This window comes from Acanthopagrus latus, chromosome 19 (genome assembly GCF_904848185.1).
Source record: "Acanthopagrus latus isolate v.2019 chromosome 19, fAcaLat1.1, whole genome shotgun sequence".
Lineage (NCBI taxonomy): Eukaryota > Metazoa > Chordata > Actinopteri > Spariformes > Sparidae > Acanthopagrus > Acanthopagrus latus.
This window is the reverse complement of record NC_051057.1, coordinates 13,829,787-13,843,103: the sequence shown is the minus strand read 5'-3', so window position 1 is coordinate 13,843,103 and position 13,317 is coordinate 13,829,787. Positions and strand designations below refer to the sequence as shown.

Sequence of the window (13,317 nt, the reverse complement as noted above, 5' to 3'; positions counted from 1 at the left end):
TGCCTCACCACTGTAGAGTTGATTAAAGTAATGCTAACATGCAGCATGTGGTGGCCTGGTGGACTTTGAGAAATGAATGACCCTCAGGAGGATTTCTGTGCCTCTTTTAGAAAGAGAAATTTAGCTCAGATTTTGGGGCTGTGACGGAATGCATCCCAGAGATGACTGATGAAACTTGGCAGGAATGGTGATCCTGTGATAGTGTATTGATCCCTGAAGGAGGTATTTATCTTTTCCTTGCTGCTTTCTACATCAAGGTTAAAACATATGGTGAGCTGCTCAGCATCACTCCTGGAGCTGGTAGGGATTCAATGACTTGCTCAAGGACTCTCACCAGCCGGGGTGGAGTAAATCAGTGGAAGTAGAGATTTTTCTCTAAAATATACGACATAGCAAACGCAGAATCTATTACAGCTCCAGTGTGTACAGTTATCTTAGGAAATATTTTCACAGATGATGATGATGTAACAATGTCTCTATCCAACTCCATTTTAAGCAGTCTGATCTTTTACTTTAGGTTTACCAAAGCTTAAATAGTTAATTGATAACATGCTTACCAAGCTATTTGGTGCATTGCTTCATGGGAAGATGTTGAATCTTATGGCCTCTTGCATGCAGCAGTTCACTACAGCACCGAAGGTTGTTGGCTGTCTTTTAAAGCATTTGCATAGGATGACATCTAGTGTCTGCTACGTGCTATTACATTGTGTGTGTGTGTGTGTGTGTGTGTGTGTGTGTGTGTGTGAGACCTATCTTAAGAGGAGCTTAGGCAGATTGCTATGTCTTTTAAAAACAGTCATTAGATGTCTTATTTTGTTTTATTGTTCTTTTTACTCTTAATGGTCTTATATTTCAGCGTTTATTACTAGTGAAGCACTGTGTGATCCTGCACTTCAAAAAGTGCTCATGTTATATGAATTTAACTAATTTTAGTGGTGTCTCAGTTAAAAGTAATCTAGCAAGTGTGATTAGACAGGGCATGGCTGGACACGCAATGGAGTAGATGCCCTGTTTGATAGCTCTGCCAATTATCGAATCAACAGTTTGTTTGTTTTTTTAACTTTCCAGTCTAAATGATTTACCCTAAAGAAAACTACACTGAAAGAAACAACATTAACTTCAGTTTGAATTGAGAAAAGTTTGGCGAGCGAGCTTTGTCCATAAATCTGCTGACTTATCAACCCAAATCAAAAATCTTCTGTCAGATGTCACAAAACCAGAATGATTAGACAGAGCGGTAAGATAAAGCTCTAGGATTCAGGGCTGTGAAGCCTTCAGCAAAGTCCGTAACCATCAAACATACTTTTAACTTTGTCACATTCAATCACAGACTTTTGCATCTATTTTCATGCACCCACACATACGTGCTTCTTGAATACAGCGTTTTGTTGGTAAATTGCAGTCTTGATCATAAATACTCATCCCAAAGGAATATAAGTTAACTCCAGGAGCACATGAGGAGTGTCTCTGTGTAGTTGTATTATCAGTCAAGCAGAGCTTTGTTCAACACACCAGCTAATTGGCTACAATTCTCCTTGTTGTGCTGATTGCTGCAGGGGAACAGACAAAGCCACACCACCCAAATTAAAGCAGTGACATTAATGAGAAACGAGAAGGTCCCATAGTGTGGATGTGATCAGTCATTCTTTCGTGTTCAAACCCCCAGAGGACAAAGAGAAAAGGGTTCAGAGCTACGGTGAACATTAAACATGTTGCTGTGTATCCACTGGGAGGCAGGAAAGGAGCACTATTTTATCCTACTGTGTATCAACTCTCAACTACTGTTAGAGAGTAAGATGCGTGATAAAAGCAGGCACAGGAGATGCAAAGAAAGTTAGCAACTAATCTCCATTTCCATATTGAGCAGGAGGGTTTTTAGGACTGGATGTCTTTCTGCCAGCACCTGGATAAGGAGCTTATGAGAAAATAATAAGATCTTCCTGGAAGGGCTTACAGTACTGCTAGCCAGAGTTGTCTAGAATGAATACAATTATAAAAACCAAAGACAGGGCTTAAGGTTGATTTGTTTTGTTCATGTTGTTCCAAAAGGAGAAAGTAAAATCAGCTTAGAGTCTTACTGATTCTCTCTTGCTGCTCTCAGGGATGGCACCATGTTTTCCCAGTTGTTTTCATTAGTCCTGCGCTTGTTATTTGCCACAGTCCAAACCATATTGAAAATGAATATGACTCACATGTTCTTGTTAAAGCCACGGAAAATGTCAAGATTCTAGCTTTCCCTGGGCGGCGAGACCACAGCTTTATACCAATCTGAAATAAGAAACAAGCCGAGTTCAATGTGTGGGGAGAAACACCCTGTTTCTAGCCTTGCAGTGTTATTTTATGGTAAGTTAATGAGACGAGTTAGCCAGTTCATCACTGTAAAGTTACTGTGCTCGTCATCCTTGGTGGAAGTATTCCATTTCAGAGACTCTGAATTCTCCAAACCTATTTTTCCTGTTTATTTTTTGACAGTGTTTGTTGTATGTTGTCCTCTGAAGAAACATAAACTCAACATAAACTTCTCGAGGTGTGATGGAGAGTCAGATCGTACTTTGAGTGTCATCTTACTCTGACTCTTCACTCTTCCTTATGGACATGTTGCTCAGTCAAGAATCGTTCAGACCCACTGAGCTTTATTTTAAATTCAAGCTTTGATTCCAAAGTATCCAAAGATAACATGAATATATGATGTATCGGGCTGGATTGTAAGAAATGTGCAGAAGAGTTGCGCTTTCATTGCATTAGAGAAACAAAGCTTCTCTCAGTGTGAAACCTTCAGACATCAGACCCCCCTGTATGAGTCCACGGATCCTTTTTAGGTATGTTGGCCCACTCTGGCACGATTCCTGTAACAGGAGAGGCGGACGTGAGAATAGCTTTACCCACTCTCGCTGATTCACAGTGACAGTGAGTATTTGATGGGGACAGGATGGGGGCATGATAAAGCTATGTCTGATCTTTGATACGCAGAATTAAAGCAGTGTCTGGTGGATGAGTTACAGAGCCCGTGTGTGGCTCTTTTGTTTGAGGACGTTGTGTCTCCCACGATCAAGCAGAGCACATGGTGCGATTATATAGCACAGTTTTTTTTTTTTTGCTGTTTTTTTTTGGAGGGGGCTTGTCACAAACGTCACGGTCTTTGCCACCCTGAAACTCAAGTGAAAGATGTTCATCTGCTTCATGTAAACCGCCTTAACCTCCGAGTGTGATGAAGGTGTTAGCCTTTCAACTCAGGCCTTAATTTACTTAATCCTACTGAATGACTTTCCGTGGTGAAAGAGCAAAGCTGCTGTTATTAACTTTATGGCAGAAAGGAATGACAGATATTTGTTTTTGAGTATGAAGAAAGTCTCATTAAAATTCTTGCTTTATGTTTGGCATTTTTTGTGAGAAAGATCTAACAGAAATGATGTGGATGTGAGTTGTTTCAAAGTGAAAGCACGTCACTGTTACTAGAGTTTATAACAAGTGAAGTCCTACATTGAAATGTAAAATAACATCGATCAATTAATCAGAATTACCTACATTATGATCTGTAAGCCCTTTAGTTAACAGCTCAACATCTAGAAGGAAATTTGATCACATACCTACAAACAGTAATGATATTCCCTTTAGCCTTAGTTCTAATTTGTGTTTAGTGATGATTAGCAATTGATAGCATGCCAAACTAAGATGCTGAACATGGTAACTCATAAGCGTGTCACGATCTCGATTTTAAATCGACCGAAATTAAGTCACAATCTCGAACTTCGAATAAAAGAATGGAATCATCGATGCTGCCATGCCCCCATGTCACGTCTGGTCGGCTTGCCAAGCCGAAAAAAACACACACGTGTTGAAGTGCTTTGGGTCAAACTCCTTTAACTTAGCTACTAGCTAAGCCAGTAGCTATTAGCTACATCCAGCCAAACGATAGCATGTTGTTCCCACCATTCCTGTTCAGCTCCCAGACAGTGGTCGGGAGGCACAGGGGAGATGATTTCCTCCAGGGCTGAAGTTTATGATTGCCTTTGGGGTGAACCCCTTTCACATGTGAGCTTTGCTGTATCTTGAGGAGCCGTCGCCTTTATTCACAACCAAACTGCAGCCTATACTGTACTCTTTATTGCTGTCCCTACTACTGCAACTCCTTTCGCTCCTCCTTCCTCTCCCATTCATTCACTAGGACTTGTGGAATCGTGACACCCCTAGTATCTCAGCAGCCTAACATCAGCTTGTTAGCAGCATCAATGCGAGGATGTTAGCATGCTACTAGCATAGCTGTAGATGGTCATGTCTAAATGGTAACCCTTTTGTGAAACTCTCCTGAGTTTTGGAACATAGTCATTCTTCATACTATTTCACCAACATCGAGGAAGAGTTCACCTGGAGAGAAGATGGTGGTGACTGAATATTTTTTTTCATTTTTATTTTCAGTTTTCAGTCTGCGTTTGGTTTGTTTAGGCGCCCAAAACACAACGTTAAAGGATAAAATTACCACTTTTCTTTGCGTTTTCCTGGGGTTTTACAGTTGGTGCCACAACATTAGCAACATGACCTACCACTAGCAGCCTGGCCTCTATCCAAAGCAAAAACAAAAACATTAGAATCCCAGTTTGACCCTGATCTCAGAGCTGTGAAGAGACAGAGGAAAACACCCTGTTGATTTAATAAGGTGAAGGGATTTGTTGCTGACTGATCTAGTAGAAAAAATGCTGGTTTTCAACCATCTCGAGTCCAGCTGGTAAGTTGGAACACATATTAGCAGAGAAACAGACTTTGACACCACACAGGAGTTCTAACTTTTGGATCGACAAGGGATACAAACAGCTGCTTTCTGAGGACCACCTTCTCCTGTTCGCAGTATGTCTGACATTGTTGTGCAGAGTTAAGCTTTGCTGTGCTAGATCTAGAGCATATGTGCTAGAGTTTACCTAAACACAGCCACTGCGGACCTTAAGTTGAATCTGGCAAAAGTCAAGTTTATTTTACATTCTTTTATTGGTTTAAACAATGCACTGTATTCTGTAAGCCCATCATGTTTTATATGTAAATTCATAATTGGCATAGTTACTGGTAAAGTTGTCAAACAAACATATTGGAAAAAACAAATAGTAAGTAAAGTACAAGTGCAGTGCTGTTCTTGATTAAACGCTCTTAGTTATTTTCCACCACTGTTAAGAGCATTGTGGGTATCATTCACCTCTGTGTGGTAATGTGACCGGTAATATGTGCACATCCCTGCATGTGCCTGAATGGACTAGGCGTTCTCTGCTCGTCACCCTGCCTTAGGCCAACATTAGGACTGCCAGAGTTGGCAGACTAGGCGCACTCTTCCTGACGCCAGCACACACACAGACCGTTCCTATCACCCCCATTTGCCCCCTGCATCCTCGCTCAAACAACTGAAGACACAACAGTTGCCCTGGAGACAATGTCAACCAACAACAACACAGCAGTGTCATCACAGTACATTGAAAGGAGGAGATGGAGGAGAACATGTATGTCAGTGGTGTGAGCTGCGTTCGGCACTAAATCTTTCACTTGAAGTGCAGACTTGAGAGGGCTGGGTTCACCTCTGAGGGTTTCGCCGGCCTGATGGTGAAAAGAATGTCCCCCCCAGTAAAAGTCTAACTGCGCCCAATTTGACGCCTGTAAAAGTCTCCTGGGTGCAGATGGATACGCTAATCGAGAGGCAAATTGCTGTGGTATTACGGTGGTATTACTGGAAGCAATTATCAATAGGCAAGTAGACCGCTGTGATCAAACCATAAATCCTGCAGTAGTCATTACGCCAAGCATGGCCTAATACCATCCAGCGTACATATATCTGTGTGTGTGTGTGTGTGTGTGTGTGTGTGTGTGTGTGTGTGTGTGTGTGTGTGTGTGTGTGTGTGTGTGTGTGTGTGTGTGTGTGTGTGTGTAAGCGCCTTAGATGGACTGAGCAGATTATCTGAATGGAAGGCAGCTGAATGGACAGTGATGGTGTATTGTGGCTGCTGTAGTCAAGACACGAGCAGAAGATGGCAGATAGACACACGAGGATGATAAGAGGACTCCCGTGAATAGAAGCATTGTATTACTTTATCTAAAAGAGTAGGACGTAATATATAAATTTACATCACTGCTCCCTTGGCTCTTGTTTACTGCAAGATTACAATTTAAGAGACAAATAGAGAAGTGAGTTACAGACTTGATGTCATTATGTATAATTGCCGTGTAATCAGTAGATGCAGAGCTGTGCACTGCTGTATCTATGTGTTTATCACAAACAAGCAGGGTAACATTGATCTCCTGAACGAACTGCAGACATTAAAAGTCAGAGGAGAGAAACATTCTTATTACATCAACACATTATCCCATCACTCATGTTAACTTGTGTTTGTTTTGTTAAAATTGCTCTTCTGTCACCAACGTCTCTCTAGACTCTTCTTGTACAGGCACATTCCCGTTTGATGGATTACTTAATTCTTTTATAAGGCATTAAAAACCAACATTTTGAACTGTAGATAGCAGACTTGACCCTGCCAGACAGCTGCTTTACTGCCTAAAAAACACATTCTTAAAAGGGCAATATGCTGTTTAAAGAAGAAATTTAAGCACAGAATTTCAATATTTACAACATTAATGAGGTTATAATGAAAACTCAAATATTTATCTTTTACTTAAGTGAACAAGCTGTTCTCAGAGAAAGACAAGGTCCCCTGAACACTGTTAAAGGCTAGAAAAGGTGGAAGGGTCCACCACATATAAACACAATTAAACAGTTTGAACTCATTTTTTGCTTTTGTTTGTTTAGTCAGTTTATTCAGTCTGTAAAAGTGAAGAGAGTATTTATTTGTCTTCACTCTAATTAAAATGTCTCCCCCACAACTACACAGTGCAGCTTTTTAAAGCTCAAAATATTTTTTAGCAACAATTCCAAGTACAGTAGACTAGTAGACCAATTTTTAGCAACAGTTCCAAGTATGAGTAGACCAGACTCTGCTGTGTCTACACTCACGTCCTAATCTCTGCAATATTTGCGGTTAGAAAGTGAGTTAAAAGGAGGTTTGCACCAAAGTCTGTGATAAGACTTTCCACAGACCTCAGAGCTGTGATGTTACCCTGCTCATGTGTGTCCCCATCTGATTCTGATCAAAGTTTTTTTTTTTTTTTACTGCTGTACTCAGTTGTAGGGTGCTTGGAGCCTAACAGGCATATTTTTAGGCCAGGAGGGGAGGAGGGGTGCCATCGAGTGCCGAGACATAATTATGAAACGTAAGTTGGAATATTGTTTTTATTACAAAGCCAAACAAATGCGTCTCCGCTGCGACTCACATCAAAGATGTCTCTGTGTCGACTAACCGCCGAGTGGAGGCTTTGGTGCTCGGGGCTTAATGAAAAGCAAATGCTGGTTGTATGTGTGAGGGCAACAAAAGTGTGAGGTCTGCAAGTGTCACTGTAAGTGTTGGGTTGAGTACGTGTGTGTGCGCGTACGAGTGTGTGTGTTTTTTTTTTTGTTTTTTTTTTTTCCCCCTCAATCTACTGTGTTGCTCACACATGTGGGTCTCTATGTGTGAGTGCAGCAAGGCGTCTATCACATACAGGCTATTAATTAGAGCCTAATGTTATGTGGCGAGACGTCGTCACTGCTCTTGAAAGAACGGAAAATTCAATCATTTCACTGTGAGACATGAGACACAATAACTCACAGCGCTTGATGAAATGTCTCAGATTTGGTGCAGAGGATGATGAGGTGTGTGCGTGCGTGTCTCCCCACTTCACGTGTGGGGTAACGCGCCTGGTGATTCCACCTCATACATCTGTCAACGCATCATCCGGGAAGGCTTATATTAAGTTTTTAGTGAAGCCAGCGCGCTAATTATGACTTCAACTCTGTTTTTAGCCGAACGAAGAGCAGCACAGAGCCAGTCAGCCCGTCGCTATCTAAACAACATTAAATTACATGGAAACTTGGAGAGGGGTGCACACAAACACTTTATCTGCTCCTTTTCTGGCTTTACTGTGACTGAGTCGATTGCGGCACGGAATTTCTCATCGCTCAGGCCCTTTTGTTGGGATTGCATCGCTCGAATAGTTTCCATCCCCTCCCCTCCCACCTACCCCTCAGTTCAGACCCATTTTATTTTATCATGTCTCATCGTTAGACAGGGGGAGCACGCATGGCTGCCCCGGTGCCCGGGGAGTGGAAATGTGACGAGCTGACAAACGGGCGAGTGCGGACAGACGTTTGTTGTGTCTAGACAGAGGCCTGGGAGGCTGTCATGGTCTCAGGGTAAACTGGTCTCACGGGAGACGCACTGTAAACTTATCATGGTGGTAATGTGTGGGAGGCATGCTGGGAGCTATTGTGAACCTGGAGAGTATGCACTCAGTCATATGAGTTCGACAAAGTGGACATGAAGAAGAAAAAGACACTTGGACACAAGAAATCTTCTTTGTGGATGGAGATTTGTGAATTTGCACATGAAATGACAGCATGGTGAACAAGTCTACATTGGAGAATAGTTGATCCGACTACGTTTTTTAATATTTGAGTTTTGTTGTAACAGATTTTGTTGTTGGAGAAATATTCTTGCCACCATTGTTGTGATGATGTAGAAATGCAACCCTTGTCAAATTGTCCACATTCACTGGACAGAACAGAAAACTACTTGTGCATAATTAAAGGCCCCACTTTTTGCCAGAAACTTTGGGGCCGAATATCTCTTTCTTATTGTCTGAGACAACAAAACTCACACGACTAACAAAAAGTTCCTGCAGTCAAATACATTCATCAGGCTACAGTGTGAACATGTGATCACAGTGGTTATGTGCATGTAAAAGCAGTCATTTACAACACTAACACCCAAACCCCAACCCAGGAGACATATATTCATCACTTTAGCACTCCATACAGGCGCTCCTCAGAGACCATGTGGTGTCGACACGCGGATCTGTCTCCTCTCCCACCCCAGTAGAAAGTTGACTCAGCCTCATGGATGGTTGTCATGGCCGAGGTTCAGACTGCTGTTGCACAGATGAAGGGCTGCAACTGCTCTTAAAGCCTGTGCTTGGAGAGGAGTTAAATTTAGAAAAATAAATGTTTGTACCCAACATTTATCCAAGCGTTGTCGGAAAGTACTTCTTGCTAACAGTACCATACCTGCAACTTGGCCAGTGAGCAGCAACAAGTAGTATTTCAGGACACTCTGTTGTAACCTTTTTCTTTTATATCATCTGTGTCCACAAACAAACACACTTAGAAAAGATGAACTGGACTGATCAGGGGTTACACTTCACCTTCTGTTTGCATCTGTGACTGTTGATACAGTCAGGAAATATCTCTTTTCAGTTGTCTGGCCAAAGGAGGAACTGATTCAAGCGTGGAACATGTTGCTATAGAGCAAAATATTGTGACTCTTTGTCAGTGTTTCAACTTCCGACATTTCATTGAGACACAGAACACTCCAGATAAAATCCTTTGTTTACCTCAGTGACCTTTTGAAATTGGCTTTCTGAGGCCTTCCTGTCCATTATTGTGTCAGTTTTTTCTTGACAGAAGGAAACAAAGTGGTAGGAGAGGTGACAAGCAGCTGTGTACACTGAGGTCATGTTCGCTCTCTTAGGGTCAGAGCCGCGCGCTGTTATTCTTTTGGTACTTCATGAAAGCTGCAGTCTCACAAGCAAACGTTTCCAAGTGTCAAGTCATGATTTGTATCACAGGCTATGACCCAAAGAAAATCTGGCATGCTACATTAGTCAGTCGCCAAAAGAAGGGAATATGGTCAGGAGGAGAAGTGGGAATGGATGAAGAGAAAAGAGGGGAAGGTGAAGGCCCGAAGTCGAGCAGTTCCCACGACCGGCAAAGTCGCTGGTGGCTCTCTGTGTCCCCACCCCCTCCACTGCATACCGTGATGAATGGGACATTTAATATTGCACTGCTTAAGGGTATTACTGGAATGTATCTGTCCTTGTCAAACCACTAAAACAACAGTTGCTCTCAGACAACCTTGGATGCAATGAGACCGAAGTGTCAAACCCAAGAAACATTTTGTCTTTATTAAGGGACTGTTGTAATTTTGTAGAAAATATTCTAACTCAGAATTTACAGAATATTAAATTAATATTTACAATATTAATAAGGTAATAATACAAACTAAGAAATATTTTTTTCACAACAAAATAAACATGCTTTTCTCTGAAGAAAATAAGTCCAGAACGCTGTTTGACGCTAGAAAGGTGGCAGAGTCCACTACATATAAACAGTATGAAAACGCAAACTGACCCTAAAGGACAACACAGTTTCAGCCATGAAGACGAAGAGAGCTTGAATGCTAATGCTATCTTTAGCATACTAACATTCTGATGTGCTGCTGGTTTGACGTTTACCCTGTTCACCATTCTAAATTCCCTCCTTGTCAATGGTCTGCCAAATGCCATGACATGTACTTGTTCAGACATTTAACTCGAAACAGAAAATGTCGAACTCATGGAGGCATTAGAGAAAAAGATCAGGATCACTGAAGTAGGATTCATCCTCTTGACACAAACACTATGATGACTAAAACCACAGTACAAATAGTGTTAAATTCAGACTGCTTATTAATTCATTCTTATATTTTTTTTCTTGTGCGGTGTGGTTTGTGAAAAAATCCAAACTGAGAATCAATTAACACAAGACTGCGCTCAAATACTCAGGTCAGGACAGAGAGACAAATTAGTGGATTAGACTGAAGCACCGACTGTCTCGTCAGACTTGAGCTCCTGACACCCAGAGGAGACGGGTGAGATTTTTTTGGCTCTGCGCCACGCTGATGGATGCAGAGAGAGAATTCTCATGAGTAAGTGTCATCTAATCTAATCCAGGTGATTAGTCATGCATTCTCCTTTTCAAGGTGTGAGGCCCATTTTTTCCCCCTCAAACTAGGGGCTAGGTAACGTGATCTCTAAGTGAAAAGTATCAATGTTGGTTTCAGATGACTCGACGCACGGATTCACAGAGACGAGCATGAACTGTTTGCAGTGTATTGTGTGCACAAGAGCAGAAACAATGACAATAAGAGACAAGGATACACTGTATGTCCTGAAGGCCCCCCCCCCTCACTGGCAAAAAACCGAAATTCTTCTGGTCTGATGGGAAGAACAGGACAAATATCATTATGGTGACCAGTCAGAATGTTCTGTGTGATTCAACATGTGTTTGACAAGCTTGACCAACACGTTTAACCGAGCAAGAGTCCAGACACTGACTTGCTATTCATTCTCAAAACACGGAAAGTACTGCAGTTTGTTTTATCTCTTGAGGATGCGCTCAAAACCAAAATGGTCTGGCCGGCTCTGACTCTCCCTTTTGATCCTCTGTTATACTTAACAAACCATTACAATTCTGCACGTTGCTACACAAAACATTGACTTCATATGAATCTACTTCACTTGTGTTCGCTCATAAATCTTGCTATTGGCCCTGATTCATGCTATTGCACTGGCCAAGTGTCTATTAAAGAAACCTGTGTTGTGATCTTTGTCCTGATCGTGAACATTTAGTACTCTACCATGATAAGCCGATGATCCTGTTTAGTCTTGTATCACATTCAAACTTAAAATTCTTCCATGTGGAAAGCATTTTATCACGTAGGAAACAGCTGTAGGCAAAAATTGTTTATTTAACAGAAATGAGAAGTAAAAAACGTGGACCTCTGCACCTGTTATCTGTGTGTTTTAAGTGGGTGTCAGCGTATGCTCACATTGTGGCTGCAGAGACACAAACAGACAGAGTGAGAGGTTAGGACGAACAATGCTGGCGTGTCTGATACATATGGACTTCTTTAGAGACTCCGTGAAAGGCTCTATGTGTGTGTGCTCTTTGGGACACAGGGAGAGATCAGACAAAAACCAAACTTTTCCAGCTCTCCGTCTCCCTCTCAACCCTTATTTCTCCTTTTTGCCTTTATTGTTCTTTGTCCCCCTTCTCCTCACTTTGTTAACGTACGCTTCCTGTTTCTGCGCTGCATCCTTAATGCGGCACTGTCAACGCGCCTTCCACATCACTCCCCTGTAACAAAGAGCTGAAGATGAAAACAGTTTTTTTGTCCTTCTGTGTGTGTTTTGGTGCGTGTGAGGGAGCACAGCAGCATGACTGGGCTGAGGATGTTTGTTTACTGTGATGTGCTTACTTGCTCCTCTTGGCCCAAAGCACACTGTCATCACCGGGCATCCTATTGACAAAAGGCAGGCCAAAGTATGATTAATGACTGTCGTGTCTCTCTCTTGTTTTCTCTCCCTCTTTTCTCCGTTTCCTTCTCCTTTCCTTGCCCTCAGAGGACCTGGATGACCTGAGAATGGAGGGTGTGACCGGCTTGGCTCCATCCGGCAGTAAATTCAGCCAGGGACGCAGCTCCTATCAGCCTGAACCACAGGCCAAAGTCACACTCAACATCTGCTCGAGGTGTGCCAGGTAAATGTGTTCACCTCCTTTTATCTGTTGCCATAGCAGAGAGTTTGTATCATTACTCTACTGTCCTTCAGCATCTGTGTCTTATTATGGGGCTTTAAGGGAATAGTTTGACATTTTGGGGAATTATCTTAGCGTTAGCAACCTAATGTTCCAGACAAAAACACCTAGGAAGTGTTGGGAGAAACTCAGATGAGTGCTACCAAAAGTTTACTGGTGAATCACTCATCTTCTCCTTCAGTGACATTCTTTGCTCCTTTTTTCAATGAAATTAACCCTTCACTTCAGATTCTATAGTAGCTACGCTAACATTCACTTACCATTGTTCCATCACAGTTTGAGTTTTGCTCGTAACTAATTCTTTAAGTATTTTGATAGTATTTATTTGGTAGTGTTTCTAGAAATAAAACATTTGTTAGTTCCTTCGAGTACCACTAAAGGGAGCATGCACACAGTTTGAGAATAGTGACTCTGAGACTTTAAGTTATATGAATTCAGTCATACTTCTCAACTACGGTAAAATTGCACCAACTACTGCAGTCCATTACTTTCTTTCCATCATCCGAATGCATTCTTATCCCAGGTCATGACTCCTCCTTGTGCCCTACCCTGCTCTCCCCCACCCACTCTTTCTGCATCTATATCAGTTGGCATACCTCAACATCCCGAACAGAGAATAATATCATGTTCGAAGTGCATTCCGGTATCGCCTGTTTTCCCAAATCAGCCCGTGCACTGATAATCGTCTCCATTATCACCCTTTCTCTCTTTATCACTGTTTTTCTCTTCTGACACATTTCCTGTTCCCCCTGATCCACAGCATCAGTCTTGCGCTCAGATTTCTGAGTGTTGGGTGTGATACCACAGGCAGGTGTGGGCAGGACTCTTCCTTGATGCCAGCC

At 42.1% G+C, this 13,317-nt stretch overlaps 1 protein-coding gene across 2 annotated transcripts in view; it reads left to right on the top strand.

Moving 5' to 3' along the window:
* c19h8orf34 (chromosome 19 C8orf34 homolog) overlaps positions 1 to 13,317 on the top strand; it is a 64,095-nt gene that overhangs the window by 26,613 nt on the left and 24,165 nt on the right. For both annotated transcript variants that reach the window (XM_037079766.1, XM_037079767.1), the window contains exon 8: positions 12,283 to 12,418. In XM_037079766.1, the coding sequence (XP_036935661.1) occupies positions 12,283 to 12,418 (136 nt within the window). The remainder of the gene's footprint in view (positions 1 to 12,282; positions 12,419 to 13,317) is intronic.